The sequence below is a fragment of the Ambystoma mexicanum genome, chromosome 1p (genome assembly GCF_040938575.1).
Source record: "Ambystoma mexicanum isolate Mex_15411 chromosome 1p, UKY_AmexF1_1, whole genome shotgun sequence".
In the NCBI taxonomy this organism is placed as follows: Eukaryota; Metazoa; Chordata; class Amphibia; order Caudata; family Ambystomatidae; genus Ambystoma; species Ambystoma mexicanum.
In genome coordinates, this window is record NC_090921.1 from 202,662,270 (window position 1) to 202,685,997 (window position 23,728).

At 52.0% G+C, this 23,728-nt stretch overlaps 1 protein-coding gene across 1 annotated transcript in view; it reads right to left on the minus strand.

The window, feature by feature from the left end:
* Positions 1-4,055: 4,055 nt before the first annotated feature.
* Positions 4,056-23,728, minus strand: part of LOC138468562 (extracellular calcium-sensing receptor-like) — a 179,556-nt gene continuing 159,883 nt past the window's right edge. Inside the window, exon 8 of the mRNA XM_069609023.1 lies at positions 4,056-4,981. Within this exon, the coding sequence (XP_069465124.1) occupies positions 4,056-4,981 (926 nt within the window). The remainder of the gene's footprint in view (positions 4,982-23,728) is intronic.

Here is a 23,728-nt window from a genome sequence, read left to right on the forward strand (position 1 = left end):
TCACGTGATCACTAATCCACCATTTGGTCAGGAAATGACACGACTTGTCTTTCCTGCTGTGACTATCTTTGCTAGAAAAGTATAATCGTGTTCTTGTCAATTGTACCTGATGTTTTTAATCCCTCATTTAGTTTTTATTTTTGGGCAAAATATCTCGTGTTTGATGTATCGCGTGATTACGTGATCGCGTCTATGCGCCATTTTGATTTGGGACAGGCATGCTTCGTTTTTCTTCGGTTGTTTTCCGTGTTTATCTTCTATGCGCCATTTTAGTTTTGAGAGACGCACCTTCGCATTTTGCTAATTTTTTATAGTTATTCTGAATCTTACTTTTTCAATATAGTGACATAATATCTACTTCCCTCTTGGTCCAAAGCATATATTTGTCATGTTATGCTTAAAGATAAATTTGGTTATTGTACTTACCTGCAGCTAGCGATTTTATGTTTACAACTACATGTGTTTGCTTATTTGTCAATTAACTAAACATTTAGCAAAAAAGACATAAGCATTAATAATTTGCAGTTTTTTCATTTTGGTTTGGGGCTGAACGAAAATTTGTTTTTACAATAGATGAATCAGTTCATTGTCCAAATTCTTCCCGCTGACACTCCTGCGAGTTGTCTTCTTTCCCCCTGTTCACCGAGGCAGAAGTCTTGGCGGCCATCTTGAAGATCAAATCATCATCCCCTGAGGATGCTATTCCAGCTGTTATGATGAAAACGAATGCCCCTGACTTTTTATCTGACATCACGAGGGCGATAAATAACTCTTACCAGACTGGCCTAGTGCCATCAGAGTTGAAATATGCAAGGGTTATTCCTCTCCTGAAGAAGCCCTCCTTGGACCCCACTGTCCCGGCTAATTTCTATCCTATTTCTCTTCTCCCTTTTCTGTCTAAACTTTTGGAATCGTTGGTTACTCCTTTACTTCCTCTTTTCTGGAGTCCTCTAAAGTCCTTGATCATGCACAGGCTGGTTTCAGGCCAGGTAGAGGTACCAAGAGTGTCCTTGTCTCTGTGCAAGATGATTTGTCCAGACTTGTAGATGCAGGAGGAGCTGGGGCTCTGATCTGGTTAGAACTCTCTGCCGCTTTCGACACGGTAGACCATTCCATCCTCCTCTCTCGCCTCTCACAGATTGGGATCTCCGGCTCTGTTCTTGCCTGGTTCACTGCTTTTCTTTTGGATCGCACGCAGACCCTTGCAATGCCTCTTTTTCTATCTACTCCATGCTCCCTCACCTGTGGGGTCCCTCAGGGATCCTCTCTGTCCCCGATTTTGTTTAATATATATATTTGGGCCCTGATTTGTCTCATCCGTTCTTATGGGCTTAACTGTTATTCCTATGTGGATGACACACAAATCTTAATTCGCTTGGATCAGGATCAATCCGAGGCTGCAGCCTGCCTCCATGACTGTCTTAGTGCAGTCGGGATATGGATGGATCAGAACTGGTTAAAGCTTAATGGGGACAAGACGGAGGTTTTGTTAGTAGGATATCCTCCTAGTCCCCTACTATGGACCCCTGCTTTCTGGCCTTGCTCTCTGGGCCCCTTGCCTGGCCCAGTTAGTAAAGTGAAGAACCTGGGGGTTCTCCTCTCCGCCTCCTTGTCTATGGCTAACCAGGTGGCGGCCGTCTGTCAGTCCACCCATCATCAGATCTGGGTCCTTAAGAGGGTCATGCCTTTGATCCCTGAAGCCCTTCATCCTCCCGTGGTGGCTGCGTTAGTGCTCTCACGGCTGGACTATTGTAATTCATTATATTTGGCACAACCGATTGGTCTCATCCATCGTCTCCAGCGAATGCAGAACCTTGCAGCCAGGCTAGCCACTGGCTCCCCTTATGGGGCTCACATTACGCCAGTCCTACTCCAACTTCACTGGCTGCCAGTGAAGCAGCGAATCCATTTCAAGTCTGTGCATTGTCCACCGGGCTATTCATGGCCAGGGTGCTGAATTTCTACAGACTAAATTCACTAGATATATACCGATTCGGGATCTCCGTTCTGCGAGCTCTAACCAGTTGATTGTTCTTAAAGCTAATCGGAAAAGGCTTGGCGGCGGAGCATTTTCTATTGCCGCGCCCAAACTGTGGAACAGTCTCCCCCTGGTACTGAAAGCCATTGCCGACCATCTTGGTTTTAGAAGAGCTCTGAAAACCTACCTGTTCTAAGCTCTGGTCTTCCATTGGTTCTCTCTCGGCTGAGCAGCCTCCTTTTCTAGCGCCATGATGCCTCTGGGTGACCGTGCGCTTTACAAATTGCAATAACATAAAATAACATATATATAAAAGAGTTGTGTATTTGTGTGTGTGTCTTTTCGAAATGTTCAGCATACTTCCCAACATGATACAAGCCTGGAATGTGGCATGTGGGTAGGTTCCATGGTGTAGACAATGTAAAAAGTATAATATATACCTTTTTCAGAGAATTTATTTTTTAAGCGTTCTGCAATACTTACCACTGCCATATGGCTCTTTGCACCGTAGTTCTGCCATAGTTCTTCGTTCATTGTTCCTAAAGTTCAGCAGGTCATTGTTCCTAAACTTTCTAGCTGATATTAGCGACACTCACTTTAGAAGTCTTGCAGGTGACACAAAACAGTGCTTTTGTAGTAATGTGGGGGACAGGAAACGGCACGTCTCCTCAATAGTGTCTGCAATGACGTTGTACATCACATTGTGGCAATTCTCTCATGATAATTACAGAAACTTAATTTCCCAAAGAAGCTGTTCAAAGTATGCCATCTGAACAGCTTTCCTGCTTCAACCGTACACGTACGAGAACGTCACTTCAAGCTTACACCCTTCAGGCCTACAAGTATGGCGCTTATGTTGACGTTGCTGCTGCTTCAGCTGTAGATTGGGACACCAATAATATTTCTGCACAATCTCAATGCTCAAATTCAAAATAGCTGGAACCGATTTACAGGATTCATGCTTTTCTCATGGTCAGCTTTATGTGGCTTGCTCCAGTGTTGGAAATAAAGACAATGGGCCTCATTAGGAGTATGGCGGTAAGGCAACAACGGCACCGGTATCACTACCGGCACCGTTGCTACCATACCGCCATACTAGGACTTCTGCTTGCGGGTGCCCTTACAGCCACAGTACGATGACCTTTCATCGCAGGATGTTTTTTTTGCGGCATTTTTTACCGCAAATGTATTTAAAAAAAAACATGGAATTTTTTAGGGTGGTTAGACAATTATATATATGGGGTGTGGGTGTTTGTGAATACATGAACAATTAAATGTTATAGAGGGTTTGGGGGTGGAACCCCCCCAAAAATAATTGTACAAAAATGTGATGTTTTTTTTCTGTAAAAAAATGGCGGTAAAAAACCACGCAAAAAAAATCCCATGATGAAATGACATGGAACTGTAGCCACCTGGTCTGACCAGGTGGCCGTACCGCCATCCGTGAGCAGAAGATGATGGTAGCAATGGTACCATTATATACGGTACCGCTGCTACCATCCTCCCCATTCCCATTGAGCCCTATGGCGGCTCAAATGGGAATGGGGACGTACCGGCTTAAAAAAAAGAATTGTCTTAAGGAAAAGTCTGTTGTTTTAAAGCTTCATTGTATAATAATGTATAACTATATGAAGGAAATGGGCAAAAAATTCACTTCAATTTTGCTTCGTCGCAAAAGGAATATTATCTCAATTTTCTGCTTTTTAGGCGAATCTCTCTTTTTCCCAAAAAAGCAGGGTGTTATGATATGATATATGTCATTTATAACTCGCCTGTACACACGTGTTTCTTTGCTAGGCGCAACAAGACAAGGGAGAGAAAACAAAGGGTACACAAGACAAACTATCTTACTAGGCCTTGTGTCATTCAGATCGTGCTAGGCTACAGGGCAAAGTGCAGAGGGAGAGGAGAGGGGGGGAGTGCCAGGGAGAAGCTATTTGAGGAAGAACATACAAGATGTTGCTTTATATATGCATTGCTAAGTTCTTTTTTCTTGCCAACCTTTCATAATTGGTTATACATGAGGAACATCTTATACGAACATCTGGTGACAAATTTTAGGTGATTAGTTGTCAGACTACTGAGCAGTTTCCTTCCTGATTCCCGTTTCCCTTCCCATCAGATATTCTCTTGTGTTCATCTCTGGCCTAAACAGGATGATATAGCATTTATGAAAGAATATACAGGAAACCAAAGCAGAGCTGGAAGACAAGATGGCGAAGATCTCCATGGCCACCATGTACTTGCCCTTGGTGCTGAGGTAGGCAGGAAAGAAGGAAAGCCAGACACTGAGGAAGGCCAGCATGCTGAAGGTGATGAATTTGGCCTCATTGAAACTGTCAGGCAACTTTCTAGCCAGGAAGGCTACTAGGAAACTGATGGAGGAAAGAAGTCCAAGATATCCCAGCATGCACCAGAATGCAAGGGAGGACCCCTCGTTACATTCAACTATTATCTTTCCAGGTTCAGTGTATATGTTATATTGTGAGAACGGAGGGGAGAGGCTCAACCAAGAAGCAGTCAGTAGAACCTGAAGGTGCGTGCAAAAACAGATGAGGGCATATGACAAACGAGGCCCAACCCATCTTCTTAAGTGACTATTGGGTTTTGTGGCATTGAAGGCAATGACCACCATGATGGTTTTGGCCAAGATGCCAGATACTGAAAGAGTGAAGGCAATGCCAAAGGCAGCCTGGCGGAGAAGGCATTTCACTGGGGTGGGGTAGCCAATGAAAGCCATTGAGCTCAGAAAGCACAGGGTGAGGGAGAGGAGCAGGAGGTAGCTGAGAGAGCGGTTATTGGCTTTGACAATGGGGGTGTTCCTATGATAAATGAAGAGTCCCAGAATGCCAACAGGCATTAGTGAGCAGAGAATGCAGATAGCTGCCAGGCCAGCTCCTAGAGGTTCGTCATAGGAGAGGAACTCTATTATCTTAAGTAGGCAACGGTCCTGTCGGGCATTGGGCCACTGATCCCAGGTGCACTTGGAACATTCTGTCGAGTCTGCAGAAGAGAAGTGAAAAAGGTATTATGCATGGCCATTTCATTTCACTTTTATTGGGGTTTAGTAACATTTTTAGTCACATGACTATTGAATAGTGCACACTTTCACTATTTACTTCAATATAAAGCCTAGGATTATCATATATTTATCATATATGTATACATTGTTATTTTGGGTATGCTGCATGCCAACAGCCTTAACCGAAAGTACCCACATTGCTTCCTTTTGCATGATAATCTATCAGATTGTCTGAATAGTTGCAATGTACAAGCCGATCAAGACACCATGTTTGAATAGGTATTTCAACATCCTTCCATTTGCTGGAACTTTCTGTCCTACTAGTTGCAACTGCGATTAAATGAGCATTATCCAGCCTGCGCTGCAATCTTGAATCCATCCTGAATATACTAGAATGAGGTGAGGGTTCACATGTTTAGGATTTATTTTTGATACCTGCCTCCAGTATAATTACTATAGGGCAGGTGTCTGCAACCGTTGGCTCTTCAGATGTTTTGGACTACAACCCCCATCAACCCCAGGCACAATAGTCAATGGTGAGGAATCATGGAAGTTGCGGTCCAAAACATGTGGAGTGGCACAGATTGCAGGCCCCTGCTATAGGGCAATCATCAAACGTGTACAGCTTCATGATTATAGATTGTACTTAGCCTTAATTGACTCAATAGCTATGTGCCAGACGCGCATAGTTCTCTAATTGCATGCATATGTTATAACGAAGCATGCATGGGTCAACTACTTTGGAGGAAATTCAAACCTAATACATTTTGTGGAGTTCAAAGTCCCTCACATTTTGGGGGAGTCAGGCCAACCTGTGATTGAAATAGAACCGTAATATCCTGTACCAGCCCACAATTGCATTGCTTTCGATGTCTAGTGCAGTCAGGACACCACATAATACAAGCAAGCCTTTTCAATTGAACCTGCAGGAGATAGTTTTCAGGTAAATATAGGTAAGTGGGTTTGGGAATTGGAATGTGACTTAAAGAGGGGGCATCGAGTGCTCTGGGAGCACGGGAGTGGAGATGGCTTCTGCAAAGTTTATCCTCACCACTTCTTTTAATATCTGTGCGTCATTTTGGAGGCGAAGTCGAGCATGCCTGTTTATGACATGTGTAAGCTATGTAACATTGACCCACATTGACCATGCATAGTTACATCGGCATATTGCGTCTGTAAGAGCTCAGACACGAGATTGCTCATTTACACAAAGAGAAAGAGGTATGTGTTTTCTTGTGGGCAATTTACCCAATGTGTAAGTCATGCATGAGGAACACATGCCTGACGTATTGCACAAGTTTGAAAGTTTTAACTTTAAAATGAAAACAAATCCAAGGCACTTGATGCGCCAATTAAACTGTTTTCATTAAAGTGAAACAGAATTGGGGATGCCTACCGGCCCTCAGGTAAACAATGGAGTAATGTGGGACCTGAGTTTCAACCACAAACTATATATCCAATGACGCTTCTCTACATTTCTATCTCGGGGACTCACCTAGAATTTAGGGGCATTTCCTGGCATTCTGAGGCTGTCACTGAGGTGGTTTCAGCCATTTATGTTGCTGAATTTGTGGCATGGACAGGCCAAAATTGTTCTGCCGCGTGCCAATGAACTGGACTGGTGGTGGACGAGGACGGACGTGGTGGCGTGAGCAACGATGAACGTGAATATTGATCTGATATTTTAATCCAAAGGGTATTGAGATCCTGATTTCGTCGAAATGGCTGATCAGAACATCCCAACAGATGATTGTGTGAATCTGATGACATTACAATTAATGGAAGGTCCCGAATCGGCTTAGCAAGTTCAGCCGTGTCTACAGCCAACATGGCGGGGAGCAGGCTGGCACATTCGACCTACAAAGAAAAAGAGCAGAGCGGGGCCGGCTGGGCGGTAATGAGACGATTGCTGTGGCCTCTGAGCTGACGTGAATGGTGGCTCATTGATTTCTCCATTCCTACTTTGCGCCCCACATTTTCTGACCTTAAAGGCAGTGTTGTGCTGTTGTTAAGATAGACGGGGATATTCATAGAATTCAGCGCACAAGTGGCGCACATGGCTGGTGCACAGTGTGCGCATGGAACTTTCTGCGCCAGCCGAGTGCTCTAAAATCCATTCCCGCGCACAGCGTATTCATGGATTTTAACATACAAAACCAGCCGTGGCACAGAGTGGCGCATAGACCCTGCAGCAGCGCCAGTTACACCCCCAACCCCTCCCCGTGCGCCATGTACAGCGGACAAATCCTGTACATGGCGCACAGGCTCACAACCTCGAAAACGCCTGTAAAACTCCCCGCGCACCCCTCCGAATACACGTACCCCGCTGCGGGGGTAGTCTCACACGCGATTGGCCCTGTGCGAGCGGGGTACGTGTATTACTGGGGTTCGCGGGAAGTTTCACATGCGATTGGCCTTGTGCGAGCGGGTAGTGGGGTTCGCGGGAAGTTTCACACGCGATTGGCCTTGTGCGAGCGGGGTACGTTTATGACTGGGGTTTGCGGGAAGTTTCACACGCGATTGGCCCTGTGCGAGCGGGGTACGTGTATTACTGGGGTTCACGGGAAGTTGCACACGCGATTGGCCCTGTGCGAGCGGGGTATGTGTATTACTGGGGTTTGCGGGAAGTTGCACACGCGATTGGCCCTGTGCGAGCGGGGTATGTGTATTACTGGGGTTCGCGGGAAGTTTCACACGGGATTGGGCCTGTGCGAGCGGGGTACGTGTATTACTGGGGTTCGCGGGATGTTTCACACGTGATTGGCCCTGTGCGAGCGGGGTACGTGTATTACTGGGGTTCGCGGGATGTTTCACACGTGATTGGCCCTGTGCAAGCGGGGTACGTGTATTACCGGGGTTCGCTGGAAGTTTCACATGCGATTGGCCTTGTGCGAGCGGGTAGTGGGGTTCGCGGGAAGTTTCACACGCGATTGGCCTCGTGCGAGCGGGGTACGTTTATTACTGGGGTTCGCGGGAAGTTTCACATGCGATTGGCCCTGTGCGAGCGGGGTCCGTGTATTACTGGGGTTCACGGGAAGTTTCACACGCGATTGGCCCTGTGCAAGCGGGGTATGTGTATTACTGGGGTTCGCGGGAAGTTTCACACGGGATTGGGCCTGTGCGAGCGGGGTATGTGTATTACTGGGGTTCGCGGGATGTTTCACACGCGATTGGCCCTGTGCAAGCGGGGTACGTGTATTACCGGGGTTCGCGGGACGTTTCACACGCGATTGGCCCTGTGTGAGCGGGGTACATGTATTACTGAGGTTCGCTGGAAGTTTCACACACGATTGGCCCTGTGCGAGCGGGGTACGTGTATTACTGGGGTTTGCGGGAAGTTTCACATGCGATTGGCCCTTTGCAAGCGGGGTACGTGTATCACTGGGGTTCGCGGGAAGTTTCACACGTGATTGGCCCTGTGCGAGTGGGGTACGTGTATTACTGGGGTTCGCAGGAAGTTTCACACACGATTGGCCCTGTGCGAGCGGGGTACATTTATTACTGGGGTTCACGGGAGTTTCACACACGATTGGCCCTGTGCGAGCGGGGTACATTTATTACTGGGGTTCACGGGAGTTTCACACGCGATTGGCCTCGTGCGAGTGGGGTACGTGTATTACCGGGGTTCGCGGGACGTTTCACACGCGATTGGCCCTGTGCGAGCGGGGTACGTGTATTACTGGGGTTCGCGGGAAGTTTCACATGCGATTGGCCTTGTGCGACCGGGTAGTGGGGTTCGCGGGAAGTTTCACACGCGATTGGCCTTGTGCGAGCGGGGTACGTTTATTACTGGGGTTCGCGGGAAGTTTCACACGCGATTGGCCCTGTGCGAGCGGGGTACGTGTATTACTGGGGTTCACGGGAAGTGTCACACGCGATTGGCCCTGTGCGAGCGGGGTACGTGTATTTCTGGGGTACGCGTGAAGTTTCACACGTGATTTTGCTGTCAGAGTGGGGTACTTGTATTTCGGGGGAGCGTGTGAAGTTTCACGCAGGATTTTGCTGTCAGAGCGGGGTACATGTATCCAGTGTGGTGCGCGGGGAGTCCTACACGTGAATTGGCAGTGTGGGTCCTCCCAGGTGTCCCCTCTACCCCCTACATGGCCCCTGCAGGCAGCCCACACCACAGGGGACTACCCTGCACCCCTGGTCATGTCCCGCAGGCAGCCCATCCACCATGGGCATGCTCCCCAGCCAAGCCACATGTCACCTTGCAATATGATCACCAACTCATGTTCCCCAGCACCCCCACCCCCCAGCAGTGACGGGCACCTGCCAGCAGGCCCCCACTCATGTCCCCCTGCACCCCCACCCGCAAGCAGTGAGCGGAACCTACCAGCAGGCCCCCACTCATGTCTCACTCATGTCCCCCAGCACCCCCACCCCCCAGCAGTGAGGGACACCTGCCAGCAGGCCCCCCACTCATGTCCCACTCATGACCCCCAGCACCCCCACCCCCCAGCAGTGAGGTGCACCTGCCAGCAGACACCCACTCATGTCCCCATGCACCCCCACCCCCAGAAGTGAGGGGCACCTGCCAGCAGGCCCCCACTTATGTCCCACTCATGTCCCCCAACACCCCCATCCCCCAGCTGTGAGGGGCACCTGCCAGCAGGCCCCCACTCATGTCCCCCAGCACCCCCACCCCCCAGCAGTGAGGGGCACCTGCCAGTAGGCCCCCACTCATGTCCCCCTGCACCCCCATCCCCCAGCAGTGAGGGGCACCTGCCAGCAGGCCCCCACTCATGTCCAACTCATGTCCCCCAGCACCTCCACCCCCCAGCAGTGAGGGGCACCTGCCAGCAGGCCCTCACTCATGTCCACCAGCACCCCCACCCCCCAGCAGTGAGGGGCACCTGCCAGCAGGTCCCCACTCATGTCCCCCAGCACCCCCACCCCCCAGCAGTGAGGGGCACCGGCCAGCAGGCCCCCACTCATGTCCCACCCATGTCCCCCTGCACCCCCAGCAGTGAGGGGCACCTGCAGCAGGCCCACACTCATGTCCCCCAGTACCGCCACCCCCCAGCAGTGAGGGGCACCTGCCAGCAGGCCCCCACTCATGTCCCCCAGCACCCCCACCCCCCAGCAGTGAGGGGCACCTGCCAGTAGGCCCCCACTCATGTCCCCCTGCACCCCCATCCCCCAGCAGTGAGGGGCACCTGCCAGCAGGCCCCCACTCATGTCCAACTCATGTCCCCCAGCACCTCCACCCCCCAGCAGTGAGGGGCACCTGCCAGCAGGCCCTCACTCATGTCCCACTCATGACCCCCAGCACCCCTACCCCCCAGCAGTGAGGTGCACCTGCCAGCAGACACCCACTCATGTCCCCATGCACCCCCACCCCCAGAAGTGAGGGGCACCTGCCAGCAGGCCCCCACTTATGTCCCACTCATGTCCCCCAACACCCCCATCCCCCAGCTGTGAGGGGCACCTGCCAGCAGGCCCCCACTCATGTCCCCCAGCACCCCCACCCCCCAGCAGTGAGGGGCACCTGCCAGCAGGCCCCCACTCATGTCCCCCTGCACCCCCATCCCCCAGCAGTGAGGGGCACCTGCCAGCAGGCCCCCACTCATGTCCAACTCATGTCCCCCAGCACCTTCACCCCCCAGCAGTGAGGGGCACCTGCCAGCAGGCCCTCCCTCATGTCCACCAGCACCCCCACCCCCCAGCAGTGAGGGGCACCTGCCAGCAGGTCCCCACTCATGTCCCCCAGCACCCCCACCCCCCAGCAGTGAGGGGCACCGGCCAGCAGGCCCCCACTCATGTCCCACCCATGTCCCCCTGCACCCCCAGCAGTGAGGGGCACCTGCAGCAGGCCCACACTCATGTCCCCCAGTACCGCCACCCCCCAGCAGTGAGGGGCACCTGCCAGCAGGCCCCCACTCATGTCCCACTCATGTCCGCCAACAGCCCCTCCCCCCAGAAGTGAGGGGCACCTGCCAGCAGACTCCACACATGTCCCCCAGCACCCCCACCCCCCAGCAGTGAGGGACACCTGCCAGCAGGCCCCCACTCATGTCCCCCTGCACCCCCACCCCCAGCAGTGAATGGCACCTGCCAGCAGACCCCCACTCATGTCCCACTCATGTCCCCCAGCACCCCTACCCCCCAGCAGTGAGGGGCACCTGCCAGCAGGCCCCCACTCATGTCCCCCTGCACCCCCACCCCCCAGCAGTGAGGGGCACCTGCCAGCAGGCCCCCACTCATGTCCCACTCATGTCTCCCAGCACCCCCACCCCCCAGCAGTGAGGGGCACCTGCCAGCAGGCCCCCACTAATGTCCCCCAGCACCCCCACCCCCCAGCAGTGAGGGGCACCTGCCAGCAGGCCCCCACTCATGTCCCACTCATGTCCCCCAGCACCCCTACACCCCAGCAGTGAGGGGCACCTGCCAGCAGGCCCCCACTCATGTCCCCCTGCACCCCCACCCCCCAGCAGTGAGGGGCACCTGCCAGCAGGCCCCCACTCATGTCCCACTCATGTCCCCCAGCACCCCCACCCCCCAGCAGTGAGGGGCACCTACCAGCAGGCCCCCACTCATGTCCCCCTGCATCCCCACCCCCCAGCAGTGAGGGGCACCTGCCAGCAGGCCCCCACTCATGTCCCCCAGCACCCCCACCCCCCAGCAGTGAGGGTCACCTGCCAGCAGGCCCCCACTCATGTCCCCCTGCACCCCCACCCCCCAGCAGTGAGGGGCAACTGCCAGCAGACCCCACTCATGTCCCCCTGCACCCCCACCCCCCAGCAGTGAGGGGCACCTGCCAGCAGGCCCCCACTCATGTCCCCCAGCACCCCCACCCCCAGCAGTGAGGGAACCTGCCAGCAGGCCCCCCACTCATGTCCCCCCCTACATGAAATAAAGATGCACAATCATGGCCCACTTCTACACCAAAATACCACAGCACACCACCCCATTCTTGAGACGCAATGATTTCCCAATCCACCCCACACTGACATGCCTATCTCAAGACACAAACCAAAAGTCAACTATGTACATCAACACATGCCCGTCACACACACACACTGGTTGGCATTGATTGGGTAAACCCACATTTTCACATGCATTAACCCAATGAGCGAATCCCACACATGGAACTAAAATATCAAAATGTATTATGTACAAAATCGCAAACATGAAATGAAAAGCATGTGCAAAAGATGAGTAAATGAAAAGTATAACCAATCCAAAGAAATCCGAAAGAAAAATAGTCCAAACTCTTCCTCCACCAACGCAAATCCAAAGGAAACGTAAAAAGATAAATCCATTGATCCATGGTGAAATCAAAAGAAAAAGTTCATAATAATCCATTGTCCAACTATGTACATTCCATTGTCAAGGGTCCATGAGCCCAACGAAAGAAATGAAACCTACCTAAGAAACTACCTAATAAAAAAACTATATCCAAATGTGTGTGGCATAGTCCATTCACCACAAATCAAAGGAAAAGGAAAAGGAAACCTAACTCTAAAAGCTATTTACAATGGCAGCGGGCCAGTCCGACAGCTCACTTCCCGATTTCCTGTGCCAGGGCATCATCAAACTCCTGCTCGATGTCCCGGAGGCGGTCCTCTTCCATGGCCCCATGTGTTCGCAGGGACGATGACATGTGGACCTCCAACTCCCTGCGAATTGCCTCGAGGCACTCGGCCCGCCTCAGAGCTCTCCACATGGAGTTCTCCGCCCTGACCATTGTGAGCCATGCCTCTTCCGGCCGCTGCCGCTCCGCATCTATGGCTTGGCCCAACCGCTGCCAAACGGAAGACACTTCCAATCCTGGGTCCTCCTGCCCTCTGGTCGATGCCTGCCCCTCCGATGTTGAAGGCCCCGAGCCATCATGGCTCCAATCCTTGTTGCTGCTGCTGCTGTGCCTGTGCCCTGGCTCTTGCTGCCTGAATGTCCTCCTCCGGCTGGGGTGCAGTTATTGAGGTGGCCACCCCTGCTGGACGTCCGACTCCCGACTGTGGCAGGGATGTGTCCTCCACCAGCCTGGCCACAGGGTCAGAGGCAGCTCCACAGGGTACCCAGGTGATACATGGGTGGGAAGATGGCATGGAGGATGACTGGCGCATAGGGGGTTTAGGTGAGGAGGGGGTCGGAAAAAGGTCCACCAAACAGAGGAATACAGCACTGGTGACCTGTCCCAGTAGGTCAACGCGGTCAACCAGGCAATTGAGATGACATGCAGTGTCCTCAAGAAAACACAGGTCACCTTGCATGCCCCGTTGATGCAACGCCATCCCACCCAGGACAGGCTCAACCCGGTCTCTAATAGCCACGTCCGCAGGGAGAGGAAGGCCAGTTGTTGTAAGCGGATCCCCTCCCTGAAAACGGGTCTGGACGTAGGAATCCCTGCTGGTGCAGGATGATGCAGTCACAGGATCGGGGACAGGATTACACACAGGCACCTCCGTGGCGGCCTGTGGTGCCTCCTGTCCCTGCCCCTGCAATGCACCACTAGCACCAGTTAAATCCCCACCTCCAGACCCCGTGTCTGTCCCTTCCACATCCTCCTCCTCCACCAAACCCCCCACCAACCTGGATGACGCCGTGCCATCTTCCTCCGTCGGACCCTGTGGGGTCTCAGCTGCCCCTTCTGCTGCCGAGGAGTCCAACTCCGACCTCCACCTCTTGGACCTACCCTCAGCAGCTGCGGCCTGGGACGCTGCACTGGACTCCTCACTCCCTGAAGAGGTGACAACCTGGGAGGGGAGCCGGGCCTTGCGTCTCCGGCTGGCGGTGCGATCCCTGCCGCCTTGCTCCACAGCACCCTCTCCGCCCTCTTCATCAGTTGACGCTGCAGACAGGGAAAGATAGAACACAGGCATCAGGGCACTGTACAATGGACTGATACACACATGACAGTTGTACATGAGTGGCAGTGTCAGACTTCAGCCATGGCATCACACTCCCTAACACACATGTCATTTCCACTCACACACATGAGCAATTCCACAGCAATATTGCACCAGGCTGCACCATTCATACACATACAACAGCATCAGCATCCGAAGGTGAGCCTGACGTCACATGAAACACGGGGAGTACACAACACATTCACACAAACCAACACACTTACATGCATGTGTGCATGTCCACCAACTGTCAGAGTGATGAGATCGCCATCCATGTCACACCTGGCATTGAGCCTTCTACATGTCAGTGCCACAGGCTTCCATGTTGCATCACAGTTGCACACTTGTCAAATAGACACAATTGCACATGTACACAGTGCAGATACATGCAGCTGGAACCAACATCCATGTGTGACATCACAACCATGCCAGCGTACATACACAGTAATTCAAATATGTGTGCTCCCACATCTGCATTTGGCCGGCATGCTTACCCACACATACACCATCCATGTGTCTCACACATGAGAGGACTCGCATGTGTCAGCCTCACGCCCCTGTACATACACATCCATACATGGCCCTACAAAAACACATGTGCAACCTGCACACTACTGGGACACCACGACAAGCACAGCGTCCAATCATTATGCATGTACACTTACCGCTCGACTCCAGACGGGTCTGCCTCTCAAGGACCTGGACGTGGAGCGCTGGGCATATGCGTTCCAGGAGCCTCATTTGGTGGTCAGACAGGTGGCCCCCGGCGCCGGGCCTTGTCAAGGGTCCTGGACCTGAAGTCCTCCCAGCGCTTCTTGACATGTTTGATGTCGCGGACTGCCACCCCCTCCTCCTTGATGGCAGTCACGATATCCATTTAGATCCTGGTCCGTCCTTCATAGTCGGCACGAGAACTTCCAAAGAGGGCATCATACTGCCCCAGGACTTGCTCCACCAGGACACCAACTTCCCTGGCACTGAAGCTGGTGGCCCTCTGCCTCTCTGGCTGGGGGTTGCCAGATGGTGGTGTGCCTGACATGGCAACCCCAGAGGCAGGTGTGGGTGGGCAACTGGGTCCTGGGGCTGGGCTGTGGAGCGATGGTATCCCAGTCGGGAGTCTTCGGTTCCAGGGTGGTCACAACAACTGCACCCCTGCAGATGCATGATGTGCAGGCAGCAAATAGCAGGGCATGTGGGCAGCAGGCAGGCAGGCAGCAGCAGATGGCAGGTGGGAGCGTGCTCGGGGCACTGGGGGGCAGTAATTCGGACTTCTGGGCAGGAGCGTGGTCTTCCGTGTGTTGTTGCATGGACAGCTTGATACAGGGTGATTTGGCACATGAAAATCTTGCACGTCAGCATGTAATTCGAGGAAAGGCCCTTAGCGCGTAAGCGTGTCAGCACACGTACGCTGTTTCATTGGACCAAAGGCCCTTAGCGCGTAAGCGCGTCTGTGACGTGACGCGCGCGGGTGTTTCCCTCGTGACGTGGCCATAGTGTCTCATGGCGCGTGAAAAAACTGCACGTCCGAGTGTCAGCTCGCGTAAGTGACGTTGCACATGTGGGGCGCTTTAAAAGGCATTTCCTTGTACGTGCCTTTCGTGGAGAGCGAGTGGGTGAATTCTTTACTTCTTTTCGGTTCACTCGCGTTTACTTCACATCGTTTGAAGTTCGTACTCCCTGTTACCTCTGACAGCGTTCATTTTTTTTGTTAGGCCTGTTTCCTCAAACAGCGTTCACTTCTTCTTTTGTCCCTTCTCCTCAGAAAACGTACAATTCTTCTTTTAGCGGGGGTGTTGCCAACGCGCACACGCGCGTTTGTTTCACTTTCTTTTTCCAGGCAGAGGGTTGAGTCGCGCACGCATTTACCAACTGTGCTTGCCCCGTGTGTCGCATACCCCTTCAGAGGTCATTGTGGCTACGTGTAACATGCGTATGCTTATTTTTGTGTTCCTGGGTGCCACAGCGTAGTGCGGGTTCATTTTTCCACACACGTGGTCTACGAGGGGTTGCGTGCATGTTATTTTTTGTTTTCGGGGTGCCTGTGCGTTGCGTGACCCGTCATCTTCCCCCAGGGGTCACAGACAGCCTTGCTAGAGCACTAGGGTACGAATTCTATCTAGTACCCTACCCCTTTCACCCCCAATTGCCCAGGACAATCGTTTACTGCTCCTCCCATACGCACAACAACATCAGTGCCATGGTTGGGAGGCGACCAAGCGGTAAGGGAGCAAAGGTGGTCGACCTCCAAAAGGTGGGCGTGGTGGGCGCGGTAGGGGACGTGGCCAGGATTTGCAGGGTGCACCTAGACCCCCATGTGTGGAGGACCAATCAGGGACACCCATGCCCCCCATGGTTGTGGGAAACGTAGCTGACACCCTCCCAGCTCAGCCCTTGTTTGACCAGCCATTGTGGCACCTGACCCAGCACAGGATGACTCCCAGGCTGACTTCCACGTCAACAAGTCTAAGCTATGTGTGGTGGCGCAAGTTGGTGTCACCAGGCCACGTGTATCTGGGGCAGCAATGTCATCTGCTGCCCCAAGTAGGCAGGGTGGGGAGGCTGCAGGGGCAGCTGCAGCTCTATCCACCCCAGCTCTGAGTCTCCCAGCTGGGACATTGTCGGTCCAGGACCATCAAACCGATGTTGCCCCTGCCAACATCACACTTCAGCCAATGCCTGCACCAAGACCTATGGTCATTGTGCCTTTGCACACTCCTAGTACCCAGTCCACCGGCGCTTCTGCCCCTACTGACCAGAGCGGCGTAAGCCACTCAGACTCTGCTCCACCTTTGAAAAAGAGGAAGAAGGGTGCTCTGGCACGACAGGCTGAGACCCCAGACACGGCTACACTCTCTGCCACGTCAAGGAAGCCTAGCTTTAATGACGCCAAACTTGATGCACTTGTGTCGGCACATAGCCGAGAAATGGTGGTGACTGCAGCGTGCAAGACCACACCTGGTCAACGTAGGGCACACTGGCAGACCATCACCGACCGCATAAGTGCCCTTGGATTTGTGAGGCGGACAGCTGATGATTGCTACAAGCGGTGGAATGACCTGAAACGCAGAGCAAAGAACAAGCTGGCCTCAAATCATGCCGCTACTCTGGTGACTGGCGGTGGGTCTCCACCAGAGGATAACAAACTCACTGAACATGAGTCTGTTGCTGGGACCTTCGTCACAGAGGAACAGGTCCAAGGCGTGGGAGACCTACCTGATTACGACGCATTGTCCAGTGAGTGCCCATGCATGTGTGTGTAATCCATGTGTATGTTGTTTGGGTGACAGGTTCTGATTGAGTGCCAGTTGAGGGTGTGTACTCCTGAGTGTTATGGGTCACCTATGTGCTTCCTCCAATACATTCACGTGCCTTTGTTTGGGTATGACAGTATCCCTTCTGCCCATAGTGGCCAATTAGCCCCACATTACTGATGTTGCCCTTGAACTATCATCTTACATCAACATTGTTCTGATTTGTTCTGTGTTCATTCAGGCTGATTGTTTAGATCATCCCATTGTTCATATTCTTTTTTCATCCCTAATGCCACATATGTGAAATGCTCTATCATTGTTTACACCCCACATTGTGCCACTTTAGTTACCTGGTTATGTGAATGATTAGACCATTCAGGGCGAGGGAGTATTGGCCTGCTGAAATTTATTTTTAGGACCTGTTTGCATGTGGAACATGATAGTTGTTTCCTGTCATGTTGAAGTGACCAACCATTGATGTGTACATCTTCCTACAATCACTGTCTTATTTTACACTGGATGTGTTGCAGTGTGTGGCACATGCATATTTTGCAACACTATTCTGCATTAATCTTCTCATCATGTCCATGTGACATGGATGTGTGGCAGTACTCATTCACTGACATACCGCTGTAGTTGTCTAATTTACCATGGCTATGCTACATGACATCTGTGTGCTGGCATGTGTCATGTATGTGTATTGGACATGCCACTCACAGGCTGATGTGTGATGCCAGTGCTACACAACATGCTGCAAATGTGTTGCTTTTCCATCTTGGTGTCCTCATTGTCTGCCTTTTTGACTCCCCTTCAAACTCATTGACAGTGCATGCATGCCAGGGTTATAGTCATGTGGGACATGTGTAAACCATGTACAGGATCTCTGTCTTGTCAGGCCTACGTGTGTGCTATGGTGCTCATGCCTGTTTCCATTTCTTGTATTTCATGTTTTTGCAGGTGACGACGCACTTGATGCTGGTGAGGTTCAGGAGATGGTGCAGACCCAGAAGGATTCTCAGCCATGACCGGGCACCAGTGGGGGACGTGGTGTGGTGGTGGGTGAAAACACTTTGGTACTGCAGACCATACTGTTGAGGGCTGTCTCTGGGTACAGCTCCCCAGACCTCTATTCAGGTGCTGAGTCGGATGATGAGACTTATGTGCTGTCGCAGGTCAGTGCTTCTGGCAGGGATTCTGTTCTGTCCAACCCACCTGCACCAGGGGTAGAACCCTCTATATGGATGTCAGTGTTGGTAGGTCCGCCTTTGGCGGTTACGGATGCTGGGTCACACTCCACAGCATCTGATCCTGTTCCTGGGCCAGCAAATCAGAGGGGGAATGCAGTCCTGCATCCTCAGGCAGTGCCAGCACAGCAAGGTGCAGATCGCCTTGCCCCGAACAGGTGTGGTGCCCGCCGACACGGTGGCCATGTGCCGCCCAGGGAATACTGTATGGGAAAACTCCATGTACGGTATGGCAACCCACAGGCAGCATCAGTAGAAATGATGGCTTAGGCAATGGAGAGGGTGGCCACTTCCATTATCCCCCCTGAAAGGCAGATGGAGCAACAACAGCAGGCAACAGACTCCATTTGCCAATCACACAGGCAAGACATGTTGGCGTCCAACAGGGACCGACGGGCGACACTGGAGACTCTGCGTAAATCCATATCAATACAGTCACAGGGCCACAGGGAAGCCCTGAGGGTAGAACTCCATAACCTCAGGCAGAGTCTGCTTGAACTTGAGGCTTCCCGAAATGTTAGGGCAGAACAGCAGCTGGAGCAGCTCATACGTTCGCTCTCAGCTGAGCTGCAGGCAACACGTGAGGAGATCCGGGCATCCCTCGAGGCCATGCGTGCAGGAGTGCAGGCAACCCGTGAGGTGCTGCATGGGGATCTCCGCACTTTAATCCTACAGAATCAGACCTTCCAGAACCACATGCTTGCTGCCATGGAGGACCATACCAGGGCTTTGCGTGGGCTGCCTCCCATAGTGCCTCCACCTCCTGATGCAGCAGCAGAGGGTGAAGAGAGCGACACCATTTCTCCCACAATGTCATAGCCATGCATGATTTTTTTTTTTACAGTGTGTTGCCTTGTGTGGCTCCCGTGGGCATCCACTGTATTACGGCTGGGCACATGCAGGCTTGTCCTGAGTTTGGGTTAGATGCTTGGGTTTGTGACACACACACCCCTCCTTCTTCCCGTTCCCATGGGCTTTTGAAAGGGTGTGACCAAGTGACAGTGACTTACACAGTGACATTGGGCTCCTATGAGCTGTGTGGGCAGTCTGTAGTCAATACTGTGTGGACATCCCTAGTGGGTATTGTTGTTGTATTGTACACTGCATGGTGTATTGATATGTGCTTGTGAATCCATGTCTTCCTCATAATTTGCAGGTTCCTTCCTCATGTCTTCACAAGGCCGTCTCCTTTGCAGATGGAGTTCATGTTGTATGCAGTACACTGACACATTTGCATGGCAGCAGCACTCTACAGTTGGAAGGGGTCGATGTGCTGGCTTATTCAGGTTGTAAGACTACCACTACTTTGACTTAGTACTGTCATGTTTTTGCAATGTTTCATGGTGTGTTGCTGTATTGTGTTGGTGGTAAGTATTTGTTCATGTGTGCTGTTTGGTATTGATTACTGGGAGCATATTGTCTGTGGGCAGTTTCCATTTGGGACAGTGCACTTTGTGTCAGTTCTTGTGCATTGCTGTGTTTGTTTTCACATTGCATGACATGCCATGGTGTGTTGTGTGGCGGAGCTGGAGAGGGGTTGGGTGACTTGGCTCTGTTTTCATGTTGTATTTTGCAAGGGGGTTATCAATTTAGCAGCATAGATGTATGTTTTATAATGGCACAGCATTGGTGGTGTTTCGGTAGGTAGGGATGCACACAATGTAACACTTCCAGGTGACCAATCTCAGGCTGGTATGGTTGTGACAGTTGACTGTCCCTTATGTCATCATCATTGATTGTCAGCTGGTATGTGCCAGGGCTGTGTGCACTCCAAAGGGGTGTGATTTTAGGTGAAGTAATTAGCCACCAGCTACGAACGGGCTGCCTCACCATGTGCCCTTTCCCCTCCCATGCGCAGCGGCCATGCATGTGGTTGGGGATGTGGGGGCACCACCATGTCCACCGGCAGGCCCCGGCGTGTTGCAACGTTGTGCAGGACACATGCTGCCACTATGATCCTGCACGCTACTGGGGGACTGTATAGCAGCTGCCCACCAGAGCAGTCAAGGGAGCGAAAGCCTGACTTGAGCACTCCGAATGTGTGCTCCGCTATGCCCCGGGTTGCAATATGGGCTGTGTTGTATCTTACCTCGGGTGGTGTGATTCCGAATTGGCGTCATCATGTGGGTGCTCAGAGGGTAGGCACTGTCCCCTGGGGAGGTGGTGATGGGTATCATTAGTGGGTTTGTGACATTACTCAGTATCTGACATGCATGCATGCATGTGCAGTGGCATTTATACTCACCAAGCAGCCATGTATCGCCATGCTGCCCAGCTTCTAGATCCCGGTTTAGGGTTGACATTCTGTAAATGACTGTCATGGGTGGACCCTGGATAGTTGGCATATACTGAGGTGATGATTCCCTTGGCATCCCTCCCTCCCTTACATACTATCTGCACGTTGATGGAATGCCAGTGCTTGCGGTTTCTATAGATGTGCTCCGTTGCCCTGGGGGGACGTAGAGCCACATGGGTGCAATCAATGGCACCTAGCACTTTGGGGAATTGTGCCACCCCGTAGAAATCCTGGACGGCAGCCTGCCTTTCTGCAGGTGTTCTGGGCAGGTATATGTGCCTGCGGACTGATGGGCGTGCAGTCATGATAGCCAACACCTGGTGTAGGCAGCGTGACTGCGTGGCCTGTGACACCCCCCCACTATAGCACTTGTCCGCTGAAATGATCCAGTGGCCAAGAAGTGCAGTACATTAAGCTCCTTTTCAAGGGGGCTCAGTGCTTGGGAGCACAGGGTGGGTGATGTGAGGTCATCCTCCAACTCACTCACCAGGTCGAGTATTATGTGAGGTGGAAACCTGTACCTCCCATTCACCTGGTCATCAGGCATCCCAAAAAGGATGGTACTGGGTGTAAAAATTCTGGCCCTGATATCGTCCTCCTCCACCTGCGGTATCCCACGACCACTGCTGCAAGGAACGGTTTATTCATCTTAGCGTCTGAGCTTGTTTCTTGTTTGCGCGCACTTTTATGCTGTGCTGGTCCACGTATGCCTGCTTCCTGCTGGCGTACGTCTTTCTGGATTAGCGCATCTTTTTTGGTGCACGCATTAGCCCCGTTCGATTCCATGAATATGTGTTGTAGGCGCACGTATGGGCGTTCCGCGCATTTGCCTCCTGTACTTCCCCCGTGATGCCCATATTTTCACGCCCCGTATTACGCCTACTTTAGTTGTGTGTGCTGCGCTATGTGTGCTTTCGCTGTGCGCGTAGCGCATGCTGTTTGAAGACGTGTGCGCCAGCGTGCACCACGCAGGATTTTAGCACACATCCATGGATTAACACACGCACGGACTTCCATGAATCGCTGTGCGAGGGTTTCGCTGCGTTTTTTGCACTTGCGCTGCGATTCGCACACATTCAAACACTTGCGCGGAAATTTTCAGCGCACATTAATTCCATGAATCGGCCTGAAAGAGTTGGTGTGATAAACTGCCTACACAGCTGCAGATCTGTATCTGCCCGGCTATTGAAAACGGCCCCATGAGATGTTAACGAAATTTGTTTTACCAAAACTGTTTTATCGAGCTGATTTTACCGAAAAAAATTGCAGGTATTTTTTGTTTCATTTTTAGGGGGTCCCACTCAAGACCACTGTTTTTTTCTAGTTGTAAACCCACCCTAACTCAACTACCACTTCAAACCCTTTACCCCTTTAGCCCAACCCCCATCTATTTTTTTAAAATGGCAGAAAAATTATTTGGTCACATTTTTTCGGTTAAACTCTTTTTGGTAACATCACTGGATATCATTGAAAATTACTATTATCGGTGCAGGACCAGTGGTTGAGCTGATGCGAATCACTTTGTTACTCGCTGTGTTTAATGTCCCTGCAAGCCTGAGCTGATGGTGTCAGCATGGTCCTAGCCACTTGTAAACATGATGGACAGTGATATGGAGACCCTACTAGAGCCTGAGCCTTGCCTTGCCTTATCTTTATTCGAGCTAATAAAGGGTCTGCCGGCATTGTAATCCCCTTGCTCCTCCACGCCGATCCGGCTACTATAATCCTGCCTTCCTGTGGTGCTGAGCCACCCATCCCGGCTACTGGGGTCCTGCAGCCGCCAACCGCTTACCACATGTAGGACGCAGCAAAGCTGTCCCTCACTTCGGTATCAGGGGTTGTGAGATGCTCTTGTTCTGACGCAACGGTTCCTGTTATGACCGTCCTTCCTAGATCTGGAATGCCCTCCCTGCTACAGTGTTGCCCCTCTAATTTTGGCAGGTCTGCGAGCAGGGGAATTCAGAAATTATCTGAAGTGTGAGCTACCACCTCATGGTACGGTTGTGATTCGCCTCTGGGGCTTGAGGGCAATTGGAGTAGTCCTTTTGGTGCTTTGGTAGCCCTTCAGCTGGGATAGTGATCCCTGTGCTTGCGGCAAGTGGTTTTAGGTGGTTGGTAGAACCTGCGCTCGACCTTGAGCCTTCCCGGTGGTGTCGACTTGTAGCCTTGGAAACGGAAGTTCCTGAGTAGTATTACAGCTCTCCCTATCCCTGAGTCTTAGCTCTTAGCCAGATCCAGTCCGACGGAGTGACTGGTTTGCTTGGGAAGAGTGTAAGAGTGTCATCTGGACGGTGGGTATTTGCGAGTCGCTCTTCCCTCTGAATTACAGATTCTCCCACTCTTCATCAGCTCAACCCTTGCTAACCCACTCCAAAGCATTTCTCTGATTGACTTGGCCGGGGTCAAACCCAATTTTCTGACTAAAAGCACACTGCCAAGTGCAAATGATTCAATTGTGCCTGTCCTGTTGGTAGGCTGCCTGGATCAGACTGAGGTCGCTGCAGCCTCAGACTCCTGACACCTTGTGTTGACCTCATCATTAAGAGTCACTGCAGGTCACTCCACCCTCATGTTTGGCCCTTCTCACAGCTGGAGCAGTGCAACAACCTGGTTTCAGCAACCTGGGATGTCTCGTGCACCTTAATCATCTGCACCTGTCTTCCTGCTAGGCTGCCTGTGGAGTTCATTGTGCATTGTGCAGTTTCTCCGCCTCTATCTCTCCCTGTTCTGTCTCTGTACTCTCTCCTCACATGGTGCTCTCCATCTCCCCTATTTACTCTAATTGCTACTCTATCACCTATCCTAGCTCTCTTTCAAAGCCTGGAAGAAAAAAGTTCAAAAAACATCTCCTGGTCTCCAATCCAGGACTGCCCATCGCTGACACCTACATCAATGCTTCTTCCAGGCAGATTGTCACTGACATCCTCTTTGTAGCTCCCCTTCTCTTCATCACCCATTAATGGTGGAACCAGATGGGAATTACTCTTGGCATGCTTCCCATCCTCTATGTCCATCATCAGTGTATATCAGAACAGCACTGTCATGGGCTAGGGCTCTCAGCCCAACCTCCTACTTCTTGATAGAT